The 26141-nt window shown below is 52.0% G+C and overlaps 1 protein-coding gene across 1 annotated transcript; it reads left to right on the top strand.

Moving 5' to 3' along the window:
- Window positions 1-1669: 1669 nt before the first annotated feature.
- DIPK1C (divergent protein kinase domain 1C) lies at window positions 1670-24306 on the top strand (the record flags this gene model as incomplete). Its single annotated transcript, XM_082667134.1, has 7 exons — window positions 1670-1855; window positions 10607-11281; window positions 14022-14186; window positions 18487-18683; window positions 18792-18994; window positions 19441-19587; window positions 24146-24306. 7 exons carry the CDS (start codon window positions 1670-1672, stop codon window positions 24304-24306), a joined length of 1734 nt encoding a protein of 577 aa, XP_082523260.1.
- Window positions 24307-26141: the final 1835 nt, after the last annotated feature.

The raw sequence follows: 26141 nt of genomic DNA, 5'->3' as shown, positions 1-26141 counted from the left end.
CGGGCCCAGCCGCTCTGCGGCATGTGGGATCTTCCTGGACCAGGGCACGAACCCGTGTCCCCTGCATCAGCAGGCGGACTCTCAACCACTGCGCCACCAGGGAAGCCCCAAGCCAAGATTTTAAAGCAGCGTCCTAGGATGCCTCCTTTACTCCACAACTGCAATATTTTAAAAGAAGAGACCAAGTTTTCATAGAGCCAGCCTAGGGAAATATTCCCACGTGGTTCTTCTGGTGGGGTGTGCCCTGTGTGGGGGGGGCTGGTAGGGTGGAAGTGGGAGAAACGGTCACACAGAAGGAACTCGAACAGGCACTACTGTTACCAGCCAAGTGATCCCCAAATCCCAAGTGTCTGTTGCATTAGGGAATAGCTGCGGGGTACCCAAAGTGTTCCTGAGGGCTGAGCATTTGTTAATTGGATGCTTCATAATTCCTGGAGAACTTCACCAGTGGGCCACGAAACTGAAAGCTAAACCAGCAAGTTGCAGAATAGACAAGGTTAAGAAGCCAGTTCCTCAGGGGTGATTACAGGATGCTCCATCAGGGTGAGAGTAACTCCTGTTAGCCCCTCACTGCGGGTGGAGGGTGGGAATATGTGAAATTTAGGTGCAGGGCGGTCAGGTAGGGCCTGACCTCCCGGGACGGGCTGGCTGTACAACAGGCCTTGAATAAGCTTTTGTTGAGTGAATGCAGGAGCGGGGGCAGCATTCAGAGGCCTTGGCTGTGACAGTTCCCCCGCCCTGGCTCTCCGTTTAGGGGAGAAACGCTTTTAGGGAGCGGAGGGCAGCTGGGGTGGGGTCAGGGAGGGCTGGAAAGAACCAGGGGCAGCTCTGAAGGCCGGGGCTCCTGCCTACCTCATACGACGACTGCGATGGAACGTGGAAGCCTGCTCCCCAGAGGACGTTGCAGATACACAGAAACACAGGTTTAGATACATTCAGGGAACGACTCCTCCTCGCCAGGGGGAAGGGAAACGTTTAAAGAGTGCGGCGCTTTTTCACCCCTGGCAAGGACACCCTGGAGTTTTTGGCAGTCTGGGAGACGGCGGTGGGATTCAGGAGCTGCCTGGGAAGGGCGGGCGGGGGCCGCCACGACATTCCCAGACTGTCCCGGACCCCCGACTCAGGATCTCACCCCGGGAAGCGCTCGGAGGAGACCCAAGTGGGGGTATGGGGGGTCAGGGCTGCAGCCGAGGGCGCCCAGGGGTCCGAGGGGCGGGGGTCTGTAAAAGAGAGTGCAGGGCGCCGAGCAGCCGCCCGGAGAAGGGGCGAGAGCTTGTCTTCAGGGGAGCCAGGAGTCTAAACGGGGCGAGCCTGACTCTACGCAGAGTCGGTACCAGGAAGGAGCTGGTCTTCTTGGGGAAAAGGTGCAAAAAAAAGTGCAAACGGTGGCGGGGTGAGGCGGGCGGAGCAGGGCGTCCCGCGCGCGGACACCCGCTGAACCCCGGCTGCTCGGGCGGGCGCGGGTTGTTGCCGCGGGACACCCCCCTCATCCCCGCCCCCCAGGACGGGCCGGGCGCCCGCGCTGCCTCTCCCCCGCGCCCCCTCCCCTCCGCCCGCTCTGCCTCTCCCCCGCGCCCCTCCCCCGCCGGGCCGCCGAGCCCAGACGCGAGCGCGGGGCGCAGGGCGCGGGGCGCTGGGCGCTGGGCGCTGGGCGCGGGGCGGGCGGGCCATGGCGCGGGCGCGGGCGGCAGGCTCGCGGGGCCGGCCCGGGTGGTGCGGGCGGGGCGCGCTGCTGGTCTGCGTCGCGTGGACCGCGGGTTGGGTGCTGGCGGCCGCGCTGCTGCTCCGCGCGCACCCGGGCGTCCTCTCCGAGCGCTGCACCGACGAGAAGAGCCGGCGCATCCTGGCCGCGCTGGTAGGTGTCGCCGCCGCCGCATTGCCCCGCGCCGCGCGCCCCGGGGGCAGGGCTGGGACACCCTCCGCGGGCCCCGGGAGCCGGGGACTTGGGCACGGCCGTGGACCGAGGGGAGGGGACCCGGACACGGTGCGTGGGATGCGGTCTCCATCCCGGGAGTCCTCTGTGCGCGGGCGGGGATGTCTCCCCCCGTTTCGCCCAAATTGGTCCTTTGTCCCAAGAGAGTCTTCCTGCCCGACTGCTCTCCCGCCGCCCCCAGCCCGCGCTCCTAAAGCAAGTGTTCGGGTCTGTTCCCAGTCTCCCGACTCGGACAGCGGGGCTCGGGGCGCGGGCCGCTGAGGGCTCGGGTCGGGGAGCCCACGCCCCTGCCCCTGGACTCGCCGTTCGGTCGCTCAGCCGCTGTTCGGCGAGTCCAGCCTGGGCTGCACCTCGCCGAGCCCCATGCAGACGGCTCGCAGGGCCCGGCCCCCGCCTCGCTGCGCCCCAGAGCCGCTGCTCTCCCCGGCGCGGTCTGCGGGACCCAAGACAGAGCGCGTTCAGGCGAACGGAGCGCGAGGGAGGCGGTCGGACCCTGGGGTCCGAGCGGGGTCTCCGGACAGGGGAGGGCCTGGGGGCTCCATAGCTGAGCCCGGCAATTAGGGAGAGAAAGAAACACCTGGGTTTGCAGGCTGCTGCTGCGCGCTCTGGGCCCCAGAGGCGCATTAGTTGATTCCGAACGCCGGCTGCTCTTTGGTCTCTCTGTTTGGTTCGGAAGATGAAGCGCATTAGGAGACTTGGATAAAGGCAGGAATCCCTAAAAGGAAGGCCAAGGTGAAGGTAAAGGCAACTATTGTTACATTGATTGAGTGATTACTCACTTCCTAAAATACTGACCATCTCAGTATTTGGTGTGAAAAGTGATCTATTTTCTAAGAGATCTTCAAGAAACTCATGGGAAGTTTTCAGTCCAATTGCTTACATCTGGGTGAGCCTTCTGAGATTGTAGGTTTTCAAAACGTGGTAGCATAAAGGCTTTCAAGTAAATGATTTTTTTAAAAAGTGAGCTTGGAAAAACTAAAGGAATGAGGTGAAATGGACAAGCTAGACCAAATCATTTTCCCTAATTGAGTCTGACGTGTCCGCATGAATTGATCATAACGTTGGTGAGATACTCATCGATTCCCTCCATCCTATCTATCAATAATCTATCCATTTATCTGTTCATTGTTACACTGACGTTCTATCAAGTTTTCTTTAAGTTACAAGAGCTCATTGATTTTCCTCAATAACTCCTCTAAAAATTCCTTTCACTGATAAAGATTTTTTTCCCTCTGTTTTGGGGAGACTGATTGACTAATTATAGTATAAAATGAATAGCTTGGCCAGGATGACTACCCATGTACCAAAAATAATATAATAGTCTTTTAGATTAAAATAAAAAACAAACACTATTTTTTCATTTCTTTACCTTTGGTTAAGTGAGAGAAAGCCTAATGGAAATTAAATAGCCTAGTATAACTTAAGTCATTGCTCATCATAACTTTCCCAGCATTCCAGCTCATAAATTAAAACCAATTCTGTTTGGAGGCTGAACCAACATGTCTCCTGTGGCAGCCAATCTTTTCTGTTGCCAAAAGGACAATCTGAAATACCATGTCAGTCTGTCTGCCTGAAGTTCACCTGACCAGTTCTCAATGACCTGCTTTTGGGGGGAGCGTCATTTGGAGGCCCCCTTTGAGGCCGCCATTTCTCACGCTCTGCTCAGGACCTGACTTTCCCTTTCTACCCTCTCCATTCTGGATTTGCTGGCGGGAACCCCACCCAGCACCGTGGCTCCCTTTCACCCAGGACACTGTGAACTAGACTGAGGTTTGAATAGGACCCCAGTCTCCACATCCTAGACTCTGCCGGGCCCTGGCAGCCACGCAGAGGCTGGCATTGTGGCACTGTGGCCTCCCAGGACTGAATCGAGCCTCTGTCTCTCAGCTCCGCCGGTCCTTTCAATTCATTCTGCCTGGCTTTTATCCTTAATAATAAAACTGGCTGTTATTTTTCTGACTGGCCTCCAGACTCTCATTAGCTTTCACTCTGAATCCCAGAGCACCAAAGGAACAGCCGCAGCTGAGCCAGAGGGAACCCCTTTCCCTTGGGCAAAGCCAAGGGAGCTGTGAACCTCTGAGCACGTTCCCGGGCCCTCACGCCAGGCAGGTGGAGAATCTGAGGATGAAGCTGAGGGGCTGGTTAGGAGCGGGGAGTCATGGGCGCTGGGGCCCCCCCGAGCCTCACCCCACCTCTGGAGGGGGCCCCGCACACTCCAGTCTCAAGAGAGTGTTGGAAGAGCCAACTGGATTGGTTCCAGAGTCGAGCCCAGGTCTTCCAGCTTCAGAATTTTCTGGGCAGACGGCAGCCCCCCTTTTTCCTGCGGCTTTTCAGCTCATTCCGTAATCAAGACATCTCTGTGAGGTTTCCAGAGCCCCACTTCCCCAGGGAACCGTGTCAGCAGGCTGTGCCAGGCTGACTAGCGTTGGGTCTGACCGTTCACAGGCCCTGCTTCCGGTTCTGCAGGCAGAGCGCCTCCCAGGGCGGCGGGGACGTATGCTGCGGGTGCCCGCTGAGGCTCACTCGGGGCAGGCTCTGTGCTAAGTAGTTTTACACGTATTAATTCATTTAATCTCAGCCTCTGCGGGGTACGTACTTTTACTCCTCCCATTTCACAGATGGCGAAACTGAGCCCCAGAGAGGTGAAGTAACTTGTCCCGATTCACACGGTTACTGTGTCGTGGAGCCAGGATGTGCCTCTGATAGTAGAGACCCCGTGACAGAACTGGCTCCTCCAATACTGAAAACCATAAGTAACTAACAACTGGGCATACTTAACCCTTCTATAGCACATCACTTTCAAAGCATCTCAAAAAGATTCCCACAGACTCTCTGTTATTCAGAAGGTTTAAGTCCCTTCCGGCTGGTTAGGTCTTGATGTGACTTAACTTGGCTGCCTACATCTGGGATTTCTTTTTAACAGGGCAGGCTTATCTTTCTTTGCTCTGATAGAAACCCAAGGTCCCAGTGGGACTACAGCATCCAGGGCACATACCCAGAGAGATTTTATAGCAGGGAATGAGTGCTTTGGCCACGTATGTGATGTCTATCTTCTAAGCTGTCCAGGGGTCAAGAAGGCTTGCAGAGTGGCCTGGCTAATTGCTCTGAGGTTCTGCAACGCACAGCGTGACTGCTCCATGAAGGAATTCCACCGTGAGATATAAGGGCTGCTAACCGCATAGGAACTTAATTCTCCTTAAAAACAAAAACAAACACACAAAAGAAAACCCAGCCCTTGGGCATGACCTCTGAGACCCTGTCACCGGTTTCCCAGACTAGAGAGGACAGGTTTTGTTTTTGCCTGAGAACCGAGATACAAGCCAGAGAGGGAGGTTCTAAGTAACCACCACTGAGAACGCTTTCTGCAAGAACTGGGGCTGCTGGGAGTGTGCGTTTGCACACAACCTATAAGAAATATGAATTCGCTGTGAGTTTCATTAATTTTTTAAAAATGCCAGTTAACTATAATGAGACTTTATTAACTTGGTTTTTTTCCCAGCTTATCTTAAAATCTGATACCTGTGGATTTTGTATGCACACACATTTGGGTACAGAAATGTACCTGTTCAAGATGGCAGTCAGGGCCTCCTCATATCCAGAGGAAAGTGATTTTTTTTAAAATGGAGTTAAAAGTACATTACTTCTATTGAGTTTAAAAAAATTAGCTACCTCAATAGGACATGCTGCTAATAAGATAATTTCACTCTTGTCTCTAACACGATGACACTGCTTAACTAGCTTGTAAACTTGTAATCTGTAAATTTACTGGTTTTTAAAAGCCGAGCTAAGTCTTTCTCTGAGTTTAGCAAGCACAGGCATGCAAAAAGATCCTACAGAACTCACTGGAACTCTGGTAACCAGAAGAGCCACAGTGGATGAATTTTACATTCTGTATCAGAAGAGCAGGGACTGATGTGCCAAAAAGGCTTCATCACAAAGGGTGACGACAAAGAGCAGCTCTGCACTAACTACCCCTGCGATCTCCCGTGACAAACGAGGTAGCCGGGGCACGGAAAGTTAGGTCAGAAACCTAGGACAACACCTCCAGTAGCTGGTGGCCCGGCAGGGCTCTGGGCGCCCAGCGCCACTGCCCACCCTTCCTGATCGGCAGCTTCCCTGCAAGCTGCCAGTCATCTGGAGGTATGCCTATACCTCAACATGCTGACCTTCAGGAAAAAACAGCCAAAGGTAACGTTCCCCTCCAAAATCAGCAGACTATATGCCAAATGTCCTTGCAACCCGTTTGGAACTGCCTTCTAAATTTGCAGGGGCAAATCTCGTATGGGTTCAATTTGAATTCGACTTCATCGACGCGGTACAGTTTCGTAGAAAACACCATGCTGTGGGGAGCCAGCGGGGGCCGGGGATGGTATGGAGGCTCACGGGGGTTATTTAATGGAACCTGGGGCCGAGGAGACAAGAATTCCCACTGGCAGGTGGGGCGGCCTCCCAGGGAAGGTGGGTCCGACCCTTGCAGGGGGCAGCATTCTGTCAGGTGGAGACAGAGCAAGTGGCGTTTCTGGCAGGACGCCCAGTCCCTGACGCACGGCACTTGCTCTAACCCTGCCCTGTGCTCCCCTGAACTGTCCGGTTCTCTGAACACTCGAGCGACTTCGCATCTGTGGGTTCCTCGGCAGGTCATTCCCTGCTCTCTCCCTCCTGGTCCGCTAGGCAGACTCGCAATTCACCTTTCAAAACTGAGCTCGAGTGTATCTCTCCAGAAAGAAGCCTCCCCAGCCCCCTGCCTTCTAATGACCAGGGCTGGAGGGAACTAGAATTCAGAGACCACCAGGTCCTCCGCACCCATGACCTTGGTTGACCTTTACAGGTCTCCCACGACACAGTGTCATCATCCCATGTTACAGACTTGGAAACAAGCCACAGGCCAGCAAGAGGCTGAGCCCAGAGGCAAACCCAGCTGGCCCCAAAGCCAAGCCTGGCCATGTGCCTTTCTTGCTTACACTCCACTGTCACTTGAGGAGTCTGAAAGGCAGCCACCTCGTTCTGTGATGCCTGAGCCTGAGCCCGGCACCTGTAGCTGGATCGTGGCTCAGCTCACACACAGCACTGTTAGCTGGAAGGTGGCTGGGTGCGCCCGAGGCAGCTTGCCCACGGCCCCTCCCCACCCCCGGGGTGTGGAGCGGGCTTCTGGGCCCACAGGTGTCTCTCATGGCCAGTGACAATTTCAGCCGCAGTTCTAGATGAGGAGAGTGAAGGCCCTGGGCAGTCACAGCTGACACCCTCGGCACTCCCCGCTCTCCGGCAGTGGCCCAGCCAGGGCCCACACCCCTATCTCGCCCTCCCCATGCCTCTCCCCTCGGCCCAGCACAGCAGGATTCTGAAGCTCGCAGCTCAGGATCCATCTCCTCCTACCAAACTCGATTGTATCGTCTGCTTTTCTTTCTTTCCCAGTTCTGTTCTGTCCTTCATACAAAAACACCTTTGATTAAACTACAAATTTGATGACACTCTAAAAAGGATTATGGAATTGAATTAAACCATTTTGGATATACTCAAAGGGCTTAGGGGCTTCATAAGGCAATCAAGAAATAAATGTTGGGCTTCCCTGGTGGCGCAGTGGTTAAGAATCCGCCTGCTAGTGCAGGGGACACGGGTTCGAGCCCTGGTCCGGGAAGATCCCACATGCTGCGGAGCAACTAAGCCCGTGCGCCACAACTACTGAGCCTGCGCTCTAAAGCCCGCGAGCCACAGCTACTGAGCCCGCGCGGCCACAGCCAGTGCTGCAACAAGAGAAGCCACCGCAATGAGAAGCCCATGCACTGCCACGAGGAGTAGCCCCCATTCGCCGCAACTAGAGAAAGCCCACGTGCAGCAACAAAGACCCAACACAGCCAAAAATAAATTTATAAAAAAAAAGAAAAAGAAATGTTGCCTTTTCTTGTCAGGCTTGTTACAGAGATGTGAAACTCTGTAAATACCAGATAAAATAGAACAGAGCTGCAGCAGGTAAAATGAACAGCCCACATTACTTCCGTCACTCACACCTTTTTTACTCTTGGGAGTCTCAATCATTTAAACCTTGCATTCCCACCTTACCTCTAAGATTACCCTGAAAGGTCTCAGAGGAACCAGAATCAGCTGATGCTTTCTTCCGAGGCACCGTGATGTGGAAGCAATTCCAAGCAGAGAGAGTCACTCAGAGGGTCCTGATCCTTTGATGCTCCTCTTATGACCCCACGCCTTGGAAAGAGGTACCAGGATGAAAAGTAAAAGGATGGCATTTGACCAAAATGGTGTTAAGTTAAATTGCAAGATGTACACAGCATCAAGTGTATTTAAAACAGTTTCATGGGTGTTTATTAATACAGCTGCATTATGGTTGTCTGTTTTCCAAAGACAAAAAGCGAGCCCCAGGCAAACAGGGTGCACTCCCAGACTCCAGGATCGGGACCATCACGTGCATCTTTGGGTTTGGCAAGCGTGACATCCCCACCGCCCAACACGGTGCGGCGCCGAGATCTAACGCAGCAAAGGAGAAGCAGCTTGTGGGAGCCCCTCAGCAGGAAGCTGGGGGGGTCAGGTCTGATGGCTTGTCTTGGTCGTTTGGGGCTGTTGTCCAGTTACTGCCTGAAACGGTCCCTGAAATCCAGATACTTGTTTTAAGAACAGGGAGTATATATATATATATTTTTTTTTTTTTTTTTTTTTTTTTGCGGTACACCGGCCTCTCACTGTTGTGGCCTCTCCTGTTGCGGAGCACAGGCTCCGCACGCGCAGGCTCAGCGGCCATGGCTTACGGGCCCAGCCGCTCCACGGCACGTGGGATCTTCCCGGACCGGGGCACGAACCCGTGTCCCCTGCATCGGCAGGTGGACTCCCAACCACTGCGCCACCAGGGAAGCCCAGTATATCTTTTTAATGAGCGTTTTGGTTATGTGCTTTCAACAAGTCACTGGGAGTATTTATAAAGATCCACCATCCCTTATCCAGTGCTCTGCGGCCAGGCCTGTGTTAGAATTCACACTGTTTGGGGTGTTAGATAATATGCCGCATATATATACCTTCTATTTTGCACATGAGGCAGCACCCGTAATCAGACAAATCCAGCTGATGAATACCTCTGCAGCGAAGTATATGCAAAGTCACAGGTCAAATACACTCAGACCATAAATAGGCTCTCATCTTTTCAGTCGGATGTGCCACTCCATGAGGGCGAACGAGTCATGGAAAAACTTGTAGTTTTCCGAGCTTTTTGGATTTGGGGATTATTCACATATCCAAGCATTGGAGGTGTATTTTCCGACTTGAAGGAGCTGTATACAACCTCCTTGGGGTTACTAAAGCCGAGCAGCACAGAACCACCAGAGAGTCTGGCCAGCATATAAGTACATACCTGACCTGCCTCTGCCCACGTGGGAGGAAGAGGCATCTGGGGGGAAACAGGTGGAGTCAGGAAATAGGCTCAACCGCTAATAAACGTGGGTCCAGAGGTTTAGGTTTCCTGAAAGAGATAAAAAAGAAAGAGAACAGAATAATAATCCTCCCTTTCAATCGGTTTCACACTGGCATCTCCTGCTCCCCCTCTAGCAGGTCTGAAGGGCAGGGCCTGGCTGGACTGTATTCTTAGCACGGATGCTTGCAGTGTCGTGGTGGGGTCACCAGGTCCCCCATGTGGCAGGAGGGCCTAAGAGCCTGACATTTAGGAGAAGTTCCCCATTTCAGGGTCCCTGAGTGCCTTCCTCACCACCCCCAGGAACCGAACACCCCCCGCTTCTGGAATTTACCCTGCAGGGCTCCTCTTCTGCAGGCGCCCAGTGCCTGCCCCGCCAGCCACGAGGCCTCTCCTGCCTCCTGTTTCCTGCAGTGGGCTCTCCAGACCCCGCAGTCCCCCAGAGCCTGCTGGCCTTATAGCCATACCACTTCCCGGCGACCACAGTGGGTGCAAGGAGAGGTTCTAGAGGAAGGGCCATTCCTGGGGTCGCCGGGGACCCACCTCCCGAGGTCTGGCTGACCTGTACTTGACCGGGAGTTGAAAGCTCTCTGGGTGACCCTGACGTGAGGCCAAGAGTTGGGAACCATGGGCCTGGCCCAGCCCTTTTGCTGACAGTCAAGGAAACTGAACGCAGCTGCCAAAGGCCTTTGCCAGCATCACCCACCTCAGCTGGAAGTGGGGGAGGGCAGAGACCTGCTTCCTAAGACCTGGGCCTGGGCCTGATGGAGAACAAACTTGAGGCACTCTTTCAAGTCTTTTTTTTTTTTTTAACTTAAATGTATTTATTTATTTTGGCTGCGTTGGGTCTTCACTGCTGCGCATGGGCTTTCTCTAGTTGCAGCAAGTGGGCTCAGTAGTTGTGGCACACGGGCTTCAGTAGTTGTGGCTCAGGGGCTTCAGTACTTGTGGCTCGCAGACTCTAGAGTGCAGGCTTGGTAGTTGTGGCGCACGGGCTTAGTTGCTCCGCGGCATGTGGGATCTTCCCGGACCAGGGCTCGAACCCGTGTCCCCTGCGTTGGCAGGCGGACGCTTAAGCACTGTGCCAGCAGGGAAGCTCTCAAACCTTTGACTTCATAATTCCTCTCTGACCCGAGTAGCCTCGTGGTTCACTCTGGTGAAGATGGTCTGCACAGCTGTTAGGAGCGTGCTGGGTGCGGGGACCAGCCTTGTGTCTATTCGCTGCCCCTCTGCGGTGTAACCGACTGTCCCCTTCCTTCCAGTGCCAGGACTACCGGGGCGGCGCGCTCGGCGGAGACCTGTGCGAGGACCTGTGCGTGGCGGGGCAGCTACGGTACCGGCGCTGCCTGTACTACGAGCGGGGCAAGAAGGTGCTGCAGGCTGACTGGCGCGGCCGGCCTGTGGTCCTCAAGTCCAAGGAGGAAGCCTTCTCCAGCTTCCCGCCGCTCGGCCTCCTGGAAGGCCAGCCCGAGGCCGGCGGCCAGGGCTTCCCGGAGGCAGAGCTCCTCCTGCTGGCGGCCGGGGAGGTCAAGAGCGCGCTGGGCCTGGAGCTGGCCGAGGGCGGCCTGGGGCGGCTGGGCCTGGGGCGGCGGGGGCCCCGGCTGCGGGGTCAGCTGGCCAGCCTGTGGGCGCTGCTGCAGCAGGAGGAGTTCGTCCTGCTCAGCCTGCTGCGGGGCCGCAGCCCGCACGCGCCGCCCGTGCTGGGCTCCTGCGGCCACTTCTACGCCGTGGAGCACCTGGCCGCGGGCAGCCCCCGCCTCCGGGCCCTCTTCCCCCTGGACGGCGCGGCCCGCGGCGGCCGGGCCCAGGCGCGCGCGCTCAGCGGCGTGGCGCTCAGCTTCCTGGACATGGTCCGCCACTTCGAGCACGACTTCTCGCACCGCCTGCACCTCTGCGACGTCAAGCCCGAGAACTTTGCCATCAGGAGCGACTTCACGGTGAGTGGCTGCGGCGTGTGTTTCGCCCGTGGAGGGCAGACTTGGGTCTGGGTGGTCCTAAACGAGGGGGTTTCTGAAATCAGGGGAGACCCTGCAGCGTTATGCAACCTTCTAGCCAGGACAACTCCGACCTGCCAAACCTTCCGAGTGGGAATGACAGAATTTAAAGAACAGAGGCGCCTGCCCGGTGCCGAACTGGGAGGACGGCCGCTCGCAGCGGGAGGCGTGGTCTGTCGTCCTTAAGGGCTGCTCTGTTTTCTCCAAAGCGACTTCGCGTCTTCTTAGGGCTATTTTGAAAGCAAGCAAATTGTGCAGAAAACAGTCTTCAGGAGACAAGGAGCCTCGGAGGATGAGGAGAGAGGACGGCCTTTGGGGGCCTTTGTACAAAGGCTCCGTAGGGGGACACTGTTTTCAAGGTGTCCATGCTCTAGGATGATGGGCAACTTTTTCTAATACTTTCCTCTGGAGACGTTCTAGTTTCCCTTCTGTGGGTGAGACTTCTAGAGGGACAACTGGCGTTTTGGTGCCTCACACAAGGGAGAATCCTTCCCGGGTGGACACGTCAGCCTCTGCAGGCTCTGCAGAAGGCAGGTGCATTTTATGTCCCATTCCAGGCAGTGCAGGCCTACAAAGAAGGGACCGAGGTGGAGAAGCAGCAGCAGGAGGCCCGGGGCTCCGGGGTGGGATGCGGCCCTCTGTGTTTTAAAAGCAAGCCCTCCAGGTGATTCTGATGCACACTCAGTGTGAGAACTAGCAACCGACGGACCAGCAGGAGGGTTCCCCCTTTGGTCCGTGTTGCAGTGGGGAAGGAGCGCTGTCCTTCAGGTAACGTGTTAAGAATGGATGACTCGCAGTCATTCACTTTCTCGGGTCCCCCCTTGCAGGTCTTGAGAATCTGTCCGGCGGTTGCAAAAGAACTAGGAAAACATCTTTACTTCTTGCTCCCAAACTATTGCCAGAAAGTGCTCTTTTCAAACAGATGATGTTTCCTGCTCTAGAGGCACACTTTTCAGTGGAGAACAAAATAATCCTCGTCAATCCGTTCTAGTCTGATGCTAGGACGATGTCTGAAGATGATGCAAGTTAGGTAATTTTGTGCAGGAAAAATTTTAGGATTCTCCCGATGTTATCTAAGAAACCTCAGGCAGGTTTTTCTGTTCATTTTGTTACTGTTCTTATTTTAGGTGCATAGAGTTATGCTTCCAGGAGCTGTAATCCATTCTACAGCACACACTAAAATTAAAAAATAAACTTGGCTCTTCCTGGGAGATGAACAGGGAACAATCAGAGCCAGAAGACAGAAGTAACAGGGAGCTGAAATTCCACCGGGGCCCAGGGGAAGCTGGGGAGATGGCCAGGAACTATCAAAAGAAGTGTCTTGTAGCCCCCCAAATAAATTATGAAAGACAACAGACTCATTAGCACAGCCTCATATATTTCTAGTGTATTAACCAGTATAAATAATGAAATGAGCTATTTCTTTTGTCTGAATAATAAGATAGGAAAAATTGATTAAAATGGTAATTTCTGTTTGCAGAGCCTGGATTAGTAATTCGACAAGGCTGTTAAATAGGGGAAAGTTCCCTGTTCTTTGTTTTCATTATTCTCCACATATTTTGAAATAAAGTATTTTTCCCTCCTCTGTTTTACTGGATAATCCCCAAGAAGCTTTACTGCATTCTGGCATCAATCTTGAAGGAAAAAACAGAAACAACAACCTGGGAATGTGCCTCCTGACTTTGCAGAGAACTGAGATGTAAATGAACACTTTTTTGAGACGCTACCAAAGGGAGAAGGCCGATATTTTGAGGTTGATCTGTGAAGGCTTGTGAAATGCCACAGACTCCATTAACCTCATCGAGTCTTCTAATAGCTCTTTAATACCTTGAAGCTATACACGGCTTGATTTGGGCAGAGTCCAGGTTTTCTCAGGTTTGAGCTCATCTTTTTTTTTTTTTTAAATTCAGGTGGTGGAGGAACAGCTGCATAATTTAGACATTATTCTTTTTCTGGTTTTGAAGTCTATTTGGGTTGACGCTAGGAAGATAAATCTGAAATTCCAGGGGCTCATCACATTTTCACGCTGATAGTGGGACTTAGTTTTTGATGCTGCTGGACCAGGGTCCATATGTATCGACCCTAATTTACGAACTTTGGCTTTGCCACTCCCTGCACTCCCCCAGCTCCCCACAGCTGGAAACCAGTCACCTCAGGTAACAGACAGCATAAATAGACGACCTACGTACTGCCCACCCCACTCTCACCATCACACCCTCCACCTGTCCCTTGAATGTAGTTTTCTTTTGTTGCTTATATTCATAGGGATAGATTACCTGTGTCTCACAGCTTTTGTGTTCCTGAGCCTTGAATGTCAGAAACCAAAGTGACAAAGCAACAGAAGGGGAAACCAATTCATTTTAAAGATATTTCAGAGATTCAACTTTTAAATCTGAGAAAACTTTTAAAGATGGAAAGTGATACTAGTTCCACATGCTAGGCTTTCACTGGTGACCACAAAGGTCCTTTCTGCAGTTAAAGCCTTGCCATGCCATCTATGCCGGTGGCTTGTATGTCCCCAGCACAACCTGGCCCCTCTTCCCTGCTGGTAGATTTCTGTGACCCCTGAAGTCTGTGACACTTGCACCTGCAAAGGGGAACGGGGTGGGGTGATACTGCAGGGCTCCCTCTGTGCTGCGGCCTTGGGGGTCCTCTTGAGAGGCGTGTGCTGTTTCAATTACAGGTGGTGGCGATTGACGTGGACATGGCCTTTTTTGAACCTAAAATGAGGGAAATTCTTGAGCAGAACTGCACGGGAGATGAAGACTGCAATTTCTTTGACTGTTTTTCAAAGTGTGATTTGCGAGTGCACAGGTGTGGAGCCCAGAGAACCAACAGCAACCTGCAGGTGAGCAATGCTGCTGTCCTCTCTGGGTGGGGGGGAACCTGTCCTCTCCGGAGGGGGGGACCCTGTCCTCTCTGCGGGGGGGACCCTGTCCTCTCTCAGGGGGGACCCTGTTCTCTCTGGGTGCCTCTGCCTGCCACACTGTGACATCCCGGTGATGTAGCTGAAGGTCATCACCCTTGCCATGTCACCTGGGCTCGATGTGTCCAGTAAGGGCAGGGATGGTGGGAGACGGGGATCATTTGTTCTTAGTCGTCTACCCCGGAGGTTGTCGGCCAAGTGACCCCATGGGGTTAATGGATGGTGCTCCCAGCACAGCCTTTACTGGGTCCCCCAGAGCCATGGGGACTTGGGTAGCCCTCCTCTCTAGGTCTAATTTCTGCATCTACACACACACACACACACACACACACACACACACACACACCCAGAATGAGCACCCAGAGACTGATTCACCAAGGATAAATCTAGAAAAAGGGCAAAGCAGTCCTGAAAACTGGCCAAACCGGAGAGGGTGGGCGACACCACAGATCCGACAGGCAAGGGGTTAGGCCAGCAGGTGGTTAATAGAAGGAGAAAGTGCATGGGTCCCACATCCAGGAGACCAGTGACAAGTAGGAACCCATCCTGGCTTCCAGCTCTAGGATCCAGGCTAGAGTGAGGGAGACCCAGATGTGGGGCTGGAGAACCCTGCACTGGGAAGACATCTCCCCTCTTCCGGCAGAAGCTGTCTGCTCCCGGCCCTCACTCCAGGCCCTCAGGTGGGTGTGGATGAGCTGGGCTCACAGGTGTTGACCACAACCAGGAAGAGGTCATAGCAGGGAAGCTGGGCGCACCTCCACCACCGCTGATCTGTGCTCTAGCCTCAGCCCTCCTAGTGTTCCATTCTCCTAGCCAGTCCACTCCGCAGTCTCACCTCCACCGCAGTCTGTGTACAATCCTCCAGCCCATAAGGCCAATATAACCCCGGTGCACACCTGGTGATGGGGCCAGAGCCTGAGGCTGAGTCACGCCGGCACAGAGGACTGACCTGGGGAGACCTGGACAGCTGTGTAGTTAACCTGGCGGTCCTGGACCAGGCCGAACAAGGCCCTGACTCGGCAGCCTCTACAACGTAACGTGGACTCACACCCTCGGTGGGTCTGCAGCGCAATCGTTCTTCTCCAGATGTGGGAACAATATGCTTTCACTAGAGCATCAACCACCCTGTGCCCTCAAACCACAAAGTGGAAACACTAACACCTGCCCTCTGCAGCATAACTGGAGACTAGGGTTGTATCCTTAATATATAAACGGCTCTTACAGAGCCGTTAAGCGGGGAGAGGTACACACACACAAAACTGGCAAGAGGAGAACATATGACAGATACACGGGAGCTGAAGTGCAGACAGACAGAGAACCTGGAAAATATTTAATCTTACTATTCAAAGACATGCAAGTTAAAACCCAGCGATAATAATTTTTTACCTTTAACTATTGGGAATAGTTGTTAAAATGCTATTAATTAACAGGTGAGGCTTCAGAGAAATCGAGGTAAGAGTCTGTATTGTTAACGTGATTGTGAAATTCTACATCCCTCTGGAGGGTGCATGACTGTTGGAAATACTCTCTTTAGCTGAGCAATTTCATTTGTGCACCTTTTCTGATTCATGCCTTTGAATAAAGACCTAGAAACGAAATTTCGCTTCCTTTAAGGATGTGAGAAAATATGAAGCATTCATTAAGCGAAAACATGCAGGTTACAGATCAGTATTCACCCATGATCTCATTTTCGTTAAGTAGTACGTGATTGGGAAAGAAGATATGAAAACGTCAAAAGCAATTACTTACGGATGATAGGATTACAGATAATTTTTACTTTCTTCCTTTTGCCCTATATTTTATAAATTTTCTACGGTGGTATGTATTACTTTTCTAACTTACACTTTTACTCAAAAAAAAAAAAAAAATCCCTGCCCTGCATCAGTTGATTGACAGATCAAAGGAATAGAATTTTTAAAAATTGCATAAGTATACCTAATGACATATGGGTATTCAGTATGTTATAAAGGCAGCCTCTCAGGCCAGTGAGAGGGAAGCTGGGTTATACAGTGAGTGGTGCTGGTAAAGTGGGTATTCAGGAACAACAAATGATCACATTAACTTCTGGTCCACTCCTTATATCAAACTAAACTTCAGACGGCTCAAATACTTACACCTAAAAAATGGAATCCTGAATGTTCCAGAAAAAACTGGGAGAATTTAAAGTACTACCCTAGAGTTCGGAAGGCCTTTCTGAGTACAGAACAAAGTTCAGAGGCTATAAGAGGAACAACTGACACATTTAACCATTTTAAAAAAATCCACATGGCAAAAACAAAACAAAGTTACAAAAAATATGAGCAAATTTAAAGGTTAAATGAGAAAATTGGCAAAATATTTGCAACTCCTCTTACAGACGAGGAGCATAGAGGACAGAGACAGCCCTTATCTGTCTGAGACTCAGAGCTGCTGAGACTCACGGCATCCCCCAGCATCGTCCTTGGCTCACGGTAACCCCACATCCCAGGGGCAGCATCTAGTGATTGGTCAGTGGGGAGGCGGGAAATGCAAAGCCCAGCCCCCTGGCCTCTATAAGGAAAACTCTGTAGGCCATTCCAGTACCAGAAGTTTTCCTCCTCCCTTAGTTCCATGGAAAGATGGTTCCTGAGAACGACCCTCAATAAATCCCTGCATGCAAACCTCCACCTTACAGTCTGCTCCCCAGGAAACCAATCTAAGCAGGGGGTTAATGTCCTTAATATATAAAGAGCATTTACATATCAATATGAAAAAAGTTAACAATCTGATGGAAATGTGGGCAAAGAACATCACCTTGACCACTCACTGGAAAGGAAGCACAGATACTTTCAACCTGACCGATAAGAAGAGCAATACAAATTAAACCATTTTCATTCATCAGTTAACAAAAAAGAAAGACGACACGTGTTGTTGAGGGCATTCTTGTCATACACTGCTATGACAGTGTAACTCGGTACAACTTTTATGGGGTCAATCTGGCAATATCTATCAAAACAAAAAATATGCATACCCCTTGGCCCAGAAATTTCATTTCCAGAAATTTAGTCATATGCAAAATGAAAAAGATATCTGCAAGATATGTACTGAAGCATTTTTCATAATAGCAAAAGTTAGTGAACAACCTAAATTTCCACCAATAGGGAACTAGCTAAATAATTTATGATATGCATTTGAGGTACAGCCATTAAAACAAATGGAATATCCTTATAAGGACTGATTTGGAAGGCTCTCCCTTATATTTCGTTAAATGGGAACGGAAGCTACAGAACAGTGTGTGCAATATACTCCCATCCATGTAAAGTAAAAGAAAAAGGAAATGCATGTATATTTATAGACTCTCCAGAAGGACATTCAAGGGAGTGGTTGCCTCTCAGAGCCAGGAGCCGAGTGTCTGGTTATGAGGAGTGGGATGGAGACTTACAGCCTATCTTTTGGGACATTTTCCATGTTTGCCCCTGAAAATGTATTATCAACTCAAAAGAGAAATAAGATAATTTGTTTTTAAACAGAATCCTCAGTCTTGCAGAGCTTGGGAAACACAAGTCAAAATTATAGAAACAGTAGCTCTATAAAATTGAGGCATTTGTTAACTGAGTCTAATATAAAGTGTGACATAGAAAAATGGAGCAGAATATTAATTAGGCAGCGCTCCATCCAACAGGGAGGAAACCATGATGGCTGTAAAACAGACAGTGTGTTTAAATGGAGAATTTAAAGAGATCTTCAGCCTCAGTGAATTTCATACCCAAGGAGAACTAAAGGCTGTGAGATAGTGGCTTAATTTTTACTTCTCCTAAAATAAAACTCTCAAAGGCTCCTCAGAAAGAGTCTGCAGCCTTTCCCTTCCAATATACCTTTTTTTCAGTGAGCCTCAAAGTACTATCACGTTTGCATACCCCTCGTCACCAGCGTGTCCTGGGGCCCTCAGGACAACCCTGCCAGGTGGCGATGACTGTCACCGTGACCAACCTATGGATAAGAAAGCGCGCCCTCAGGGGTGCGGTGATGGCGGGGCTGGCAGCCTTGGGCCTGCCCAGGGCCCACTCCTTATGCAGCAGCTCCCGCCTGTGACTTTCTGCTGCAGTGTCCTCAGTCCTTTCTGAGTGTCACCCGGAGCTTCCCCCTCGGCATTTCCACCACAGCCGGGGTGGCCTTTTCCCCGCTGGGCGGGTTAGGGTCCAGGAAGGGCCCTTCCAGGAGGCCCCCGGGCCTGAGCTGACCGCCCCCTCCCGCCCTCCCCCAGGTCGTCTGCGACAAGATCCTCCGCCACTGGTTCTCCTCGCCCCGCGGCAGCCCCGCCGTGTCGGCCCCGCTGCGGCGGCAGCTGCGGGCGGCGGTGCTCGAGTGCGCGGCCCCGGGGGCCCAGGGCGCGGCGCCCCGCGTGCTCGCGAAGCTGCGGCACCTCCTCCAGGCCGCGCTGCGGGAGCTGCGAGAGGACGAGTAGCCGCGGCCCCCGCGCGGTGAGGGAGCGCGTCTGCGGCGCGGATAAGGGCCTCGGGGACGCTTACTGTGTGCGGAGGGGGCTGCCCGGCGCTGTTCGTCCCTCAGCCGCCTCCTCCCTCTGCTCTGCTTTGAGGACCCCTCTGGGCCTCGCCCGTCACCCCTTCGAAGTGACACAAAGCAGGGGGGTCCCGGCGCCGGGTTCTCGGAAGGTGGCTCCGCTGTGCTGGAGCAAGAGCCCCGCCGCCGCCCTGCAGACGTCACCACGTCACAGAGCGCACCTGCGTGCGCGCACACGCGCATGCGCGAGGGTGAGTGCGCACGTGGCAGTGAAAGTTGCGCAGGTGTGTGGACGTGTGTGCACGCGTGTGTGAGCGGGTGAGGGTGTGGGCCCTGTGCGCCTCTGGGCGGGGAAGGTGCCTTCTCTGGCGTAGCCACTGGCACCGCGGGCCTCGCTAGCAGAGAAGAGTCATCTTGCTTTTGGAATTGAAAACAATAAAAAACCCAAGTTTTATCTCTGGGAGCTGTAGTTTGTACTGGCAAGGGTGTGAAAGCACAGTTTACAGTGTTTTTCATTTTGAGGAATGAACGGATTTTACGGATTGTAACATCGCTTTTAGGGAGCACTTCATCTCGTATCACAGTACATCCTCCCTGGGAGCAGGGGTTGCAGGCTTGGTGAATTCAAGGCAGAGCCAGGGCCAGGTGGCCTGTGCTCAGTGCCTGTCTGTGACCCGGCGCCTCTCTGCCGCTCCAGTGAAGACCAGGCCGCAGGCCCTGTGTCACCTGTTGGCAGAATTGGTTCCAAGGCGTTCCCGATGCTGTGGCTCTGCTGCAAGAGAGCAAACGGGAGGAAACCGCATGCTGGTCACTCCCCGGGTCGGGCACGTGGAGCCGGCCAGAGGTCTGTCCACCTTGGGGGGGACACAGCCCTAGTCCACATCTGGGGAGGGTGAGAGCTCAGCAAACCACCACAGGCCACCCTCAAGGTAAACCCAGAAAGACGCCAAGAGAGGATTAGGGATTCTGTTGATGGTTTACAAACAGGAGAAGACAAATTAATCTGAAGTTTTAAAATATCACAAATTGACAAATTCCAAGTATTTCTTTTTTCCTTGCCCAAACCCCTTCTGATGCAGACAAAGAGCAATTGTCTGTGTATGCTGGTTCAGCTGCATCTCCACTCGCCCAGAGGAAGGACGTGTTGGGGGGTGTAGTCTAAGGCCCCCCAGTTCTAACTCTGTGACTCCCCACACTCTGGTTGGAAGGACCCCTCCCCTCCCCCATCACCACTGGCATTTTCCACATGACTGAATTTCATCAACGGCCTCCTCTAATCAAATATATGAACGACCCACTCTGCCTAGCAGGTAGTAAAAATCCACGTCTGTCACTTTTGTGGCAGAAGTAAACTAAAACTAAAGTTTGAGCACAGGCCCTGGATTAGTAGATTCTAAAAGAAAAAGAGAATTGGCTGCGGTGTTCCCAGCAGAGGCTTGTTGCACCTGAGCTGTGCTATTCGAAGTTGTGTCTGCAGTGGTGAGGGTCTTAACGAACCTCCGGGCCCTCAGGGCAGGTTCTCTGTCTGAGCCAAAGGTTCCCACGAAGACAGTGAGAAATAGACGGCCAGGGAGGGAGGCGCAGGGGCTTTGCGTTCTGTGCCCTCAAAACAGTCGTCTTTTGCATAGTGAGGGCACATGGGTCTCCTGTGGTTGCCCTGGGGTTACAGCCCTTCCTTGGCCTTTGAGCTAACCGCCCAGGCAGCAGAGGGAAAAGGTTCCTTTTCACTTCAACCAGAATGGAAACAAATGTTTCTGTTTGTCATGGAGGCTGTGCAACATGTAATTACCCAACACAATAGTGTTTTTATTGTTGAAAATTGCAGTTTATTCCTTCCCCTGCGTCTGACCACCCATCTCACACACACACACAGACACACACCACGCCCCTTTCCCATCCTGCCTGGAGAATTCCCTCTATGGCAGTATCTCTTAGACTGTGGTGAAGTTCAGTTTTTTTTTTTTCAATTTTCAAACGCTTGCAAAATAATACTTTTATATAATACAATAAACAAACACTGTATCTGTATTTAATATTTTCAATGTGACAAGTGAGATTCTTTCTTGCTTATCTGATTAAACAACCACCGTATTTGTAGGGGAAAATGTCTCCCTAAATATTTCTATGTTTTGTTTTAATAACATGCATAGTAGACAAAACACGCTCAGTACTGTGTGGACGGGACTCGAAGAGATTATAAAGTGAGCTCAGCAAGCACGGTTTATTCCTTTTAAAGTTTTATCCAAATTAAAGCAAGTAAGTGCTTTATTCATTTATAAACCCTCATCAGAAGTCAATTTTCACAACTTACCTTAATAAATTACAGTTAAAATGATCTTTTGATGAAATGATTCCAGATTTTATGCCCTGTTGGATTACAGGTGACAAACCTTAACTGCACAGAAATTGTAGGCAGCTCAGGCCACATGCTATGACCGCATGATGCCTGAACTGTTCCACGAGGCATGGACGATGTCAAGTGGCCACAAATGTTTCTAACCCTCCTCTCAGTTCTTATCTCCTCACAGGAAGTGAGTAGCAAGCAGTTCACAGATGTGCCACCTCCAAGAAGTCCTCTAGGCTTGCCTCCCATGGGTCTGCCCCCATGTTCGGCACCAGCCATCTGGGAACACCCAGGACAAACGCCTAGCATTTTAACTTAAATTATTGGAAGAGCAGCTATTTTAAAAACTTGATTTGGAAGCTGTTTTTTGAGCAGCTGGGGTGGGAGAGTTAGGCTGGAAATTTCTGAAACCAAGGAACATAAAGAAACTGTAACATTTACTGTGCTAGTAATTGCAGTGTAGGGGAAAAACGCCACTCTGGCTCTGTAACATACGTGATTTCTCCCACCTTTTGGGTCCTGAAATCTGTGTTGAAGACGTTGATTCTTGACTTTGGCCTCAATCTTACTCCCTGTGTTTTTCCAGTGGACTGTATTTCATTCCTCTTAAGGATCGCTGAAGTGAAGCTTCATGAGAAATCCCATGGGCAAATGTTAAGAGCAGATACATTTGCTGGGCCCACTTTGAGTCCCTTGGTGGGGCACCTGATGGGTGAGGAGTTCCGGTTTTTCTTCCTGTCTTTGGGAGAAGTCTCCATGAGCCCCCTTCTCTCTGCTTCTTCCTCGTGGTGCTCTGGGTTCAGCCTTTCTCCCTTTCCTCTTCTAAAACTGCCAGCATCCCCTGTATTTCCCACGAGTCTATGGTATTTTGTTATAGCAGCCTGGGCTGACTAAGAGGACTGCCCTGCCCTGCACGCTGCCCTGGACGCTGTCCTTGACCCTCCCTGAGAGCGGTGGGCTCAGCAGTGCCGGGGTGCGTGGCAGAGAGCCTGCTAGGGTGTGAGCGGAGCAATGCCGGAGCTGCCAGGGTCTCCAACTCCCACTTACCTGTGAGTGCCCAAGGTGCCTCCTGGGCAGAGCTGCTGATAATGGCATTGGCCGTGAAGAAGGGAGCCAGCTGCTCCCCAGTAAGTCTGAGCCGGTGGGAGGGGTGCCTGCGGGAACGGTCTCTCCCTCACCTCCTAGGGCCCGCTTCCCAGTGCAGACAGCGCGGACGCCCAGCTAGCATCTGTGCCTCCGCGTGTTGGGAGGCTCTGACCCTGCGAAGGCCTCCGTGCGCAGCTGCTTTCCTGCAGTGTCCGTTTGCTCTCAGTGCCCTGAGCTTAATGCTTCAGAAAGACACTGTAGCCAGCGCTGTGCGCAGGGATCAGGGAGGTGCTTGTGGCACCTCGTGGTTAAGAAACTAAACTGGGGTATTTGGGCTCACTTGGTTGCTTTGTCCTTTATTTTCCCCAATAGAAACCTGAGAGGAGGAATGGAATGCATTGTAGTTATGAAGCAAGAGTCAGGACAGATGGTCAGTTCTGATGTTCAAGATGTACTAACTTGAAAAGTACACAATTAAAGCATTTACCGAGTCGTTTTATGGAAAGGGATATGCTTAATGGAAATCACAACTGCCTTGGCAACTGCAAGGTGATTGGTCAGCACATTTCTGGAGAACAAGGAAACAAAGCACATTTAGAGAACTTTCTGGAGAAAAGCACTGTGAGAAACACGCCACTCTTCATTTTTATGTTGTTCCAAAGCAGCTTGTCATCTGGATAGGTTTTCACAGGAGGAGTGAATTCTCTCTTAGCCGCTTTAAATTATTTTCTCTCTTTAGGCCCAGCTTTATTTTATTGCTGTGTGTCAGGATATACAAATTGACCTGGCATTTGAATGAAAGTAAGTACGTGCTTATTGGAAGGCTCCCGAACTTGGAGCCAGAAGCCTGGGGTTAAGGTTCTGGTTCTCATGCTAACTAGTTGTGTAACTTTAGGTGAGGCGATTACCTTCTGCCTCAATTTTCTCACCTGCAAAATGTGACATAAATGTTCTTCAGGGAACTGAATGAGATAAAGTAGGTGAAAGAGTCTGTGAACTTGGCAGGGTAGATTCATGCACAGATGCAAACGTTTCCCTGTAAAAAATACCTGCATTTTCATCCATTTTCTGGCCCATGCTGCTGAAGAGGGCTCCCCAAAGAGCAGGACACAGCAGAAGGGGGTGGAGGCCGGTGGGGTCTGCTGGATGTGGCCCTTTGTGGGGCTGGCTGGAGCAGAGCTGGGAAAAGGCATTCATTCCTTGATAGGCATAGAAAGCATCTCTACTTACCGCTAGTTTTTAAACTCCCCAAAGTCAGTTTTTCTCTCATCTTTTCAGTTTGCAACTGAAAGAACTCTTTCTCTCCTGTCAAAAGTAAGGCCTGGCTCATAGAAGTCACGCTGAAAGTGTAGCTGGTTACGAGTATGATTCGATCACTATTACAACTTCTACAAAAGCCACTCGTACTGCAACTACGAAGGAGAACTGGCCCCAGACAATCCTGGAGGGAAGAATTCTACTTTGGACCCAGTCTGGCGCAAAGCAGGGTCTCAGTCACAAAATTCTGCTGACAGAGACATTGGAACCTCTGCCACCATGGCAGCTCCACCTGAACGAGATGGGTTGACAGAAAACTGTGGAGTAGTGATTCTCTGGGAGTCGTCCCAGAATCATCTGGAGGCTTCTTCAAAGTGAAAATTCCTGGGTCTGGAATCAGGGTCTCTGGGGCTGAGGCTGCCCCCAGCCCCCATGATTTCCGATGCACCCCAAAAGCTTGAGGATAGCTTCTAAGTCTATCGTTGCAGAGGCCGTTACCAGTTGGCTCCCAGGGGCCTTGGCTGGAGTGTGACGCCTACAGAAGGTCTTTCCTCCAGCAAGCTCCTCTGAGCTGCAGGGCGTTGAGTCCGTTTTTCTACAAAGGGTCATCTTTACATAAAATAATGGCCTGCCGACCAATCACTTTTGCATAATAGACACGGAGGTACGACTTCTGTCCTTCCAGCTTCGATTCCTTAACACCAACTGCCACCAGCCCGTTTACCAAACTCACGACTGGTGGTCCAGAAGCACCGCGCCCTGGCCCTTCAGCTGCCTGCCCTGGCCCTTCAGCTGCCTGCCCTGGCCCTTCAGCTGCCTGTCCTGGCCGAGGAGGTGCCGCTTTGTCCCCGTTTCTTCGGGAAGCGCCCCCTCTGACCGCTCCTTGCTCCCTCCCTCTCACAGCCCTAAGAGAATGCCCCTTGCTCAGGGCCAGGACAGAAAATGTGCAGCCACCCACGCGCTGTGTGATTGCTAGCTGAGAAAGGTCCCCCCCAACTCCACTGAGATCGTGCTAACTCACTTACTCTCTCTCACTCCACCTTTGTTGCCGAAGCTTGACGTGCCCTGAAAGAAATCTCTGGCCTGGGACGAGCAGAGTCTAGGACACTTACCAGCTGTCACATTTAAAAACACATCTCAAGAAACTGCATGACTGTTTTCAATGGCTGTGGAAGGGTTCTCCCTGGTTGCTTTGGCTCCCCTTCTTCTTAGCAGGACCACGTTTCCTCCCTCACATTTCTGAAGACTGTGGGCGTTTTGATTTGGTTTTCCAGTGGTGATGATGAGAAACTCGGGGCCATTCATCCCTTCTCACCTGTTCCTGTGGGTGTTCTAGAACACAGGGTACCTGTGGGTGTTCTAGAAATATCTGCCTATCTGGAGAGGACCTGGCTGACCTGGATCCTCGCCTTCCTTCAAACCACGTCTTGCAGGCAGCGCAGGGTTTCAGAGCCGGAAAGCGTGGGCTGGGCCCTGCTCGTTAGCAGTGCTGCGTATGTGGCATCACACCGCTTCCCCGAACGGAAGGCAGCGCATCGCCCCCAAACCTCCCTTCTCCAGACTCTTCGGCACTTTCAAAACTTCATTCTTCGCTACTGTTTTCCTTCTCTCTAAGCACTTTTCCTTTTATCCTCTCCAGCCTCCTGACAGGTCTTTGAAGGCAGGGAGAAGAAGCTGGAGACGTCTAACAAGGAGGCATGTCGTTCTGAGAAAGCTACAAAAGTCTCCAAATTAGTGCTTTTTGAATCAATACTTTGACTCACTATAAAAAATTCCTGCTTACCTTCTGCTCCCGCCACATCTTTAATCTTGCTGTTTCCTCTGAAAATACTCGGCTGAACCCCCTGCAAGCCGGGCTTCCCCAGAGCCCCCCGGGACCCTGGGCCCTGTGCAGAGACCAGGGGACTCGGGGGCTGCCCTGTGAGGGGCAGCCTCTCTGTGGGCGGTGGGGCTGGGTCCCCGGGAGGGGAGGGGAGACCGCATCCCACGAGCACAGCTTCTCGGGGTCAGGGCGCTTGCAGCAGCAGAGGGGCCGAGGGGCCCTCTAGTCCCTCGTCCTTGCAGAGAGTCCTGTTCCACGGGTGTTAAGGCTGTAGGTTTTCAGTTCTAGGAGGGCAAAGTACAAAGCGTTTACAGGCAATTCTGATTTATTGCGTTTCTTTCCCACATGTTCTGTGCAGTTCTGTGCACCTGGGACCTCGCCTCATACCCACACGTTTTCCTAAAGGAGGCCAATGTCTACAGCAACGCTTGAGAAAGAGGCAAAGAGCAGGCAGGAACGTGTAGCTCGGACTTGACAAGTGAAATCGATGCACTCCATAGGTTTTCTTGTGGTAAACATACATAACATAAAATTTACCATTTTCAGGTGTACAGTTCAGTGGCATTATGCACACTGGCGATGCTGTATGACCGTTTCTGTCTGCAAATTGAGACTCGTGCCTGCTCTGGGGCTGCTGGGCCGAGGCAGTGTGGACCCTGGCTTGGTGGGGACTCTGCACACAGCGGTGGCTCCTGTGACCCTCCCTGACACCCACTGTAGAGCAGGGTCCCGCGCCATGTGGGTGCTCTGCGAACATGGGCTTATTTAATTCTCATCTCAACACTGAGGCTGGAACGAGCTCGTGTTAGAGATGAGATAACAATATGTGAGGTCAAATCCGAATTCTGTCCAAGGCAGACAACCCTCAGTCTTTTGACCTTGGCCATCA

This window comes from Grampus griseus (assembly GCF_964374135.1).
Source record: "Grampus griseus genome assembly, chromosome: 12".
Taxonomy (NCBI): domain Eukaryota; kingdom Metazoa; phylum Chordata; class Mammalia; order Artiodactyla; family Delphinidae; genus Grampus; species Grampus griseus.
The sequence above is the reverse complement of the archived record's forward strand: the minus strand, read 5'-3'. Positions and strand labels throughout refer to the sequence as shown.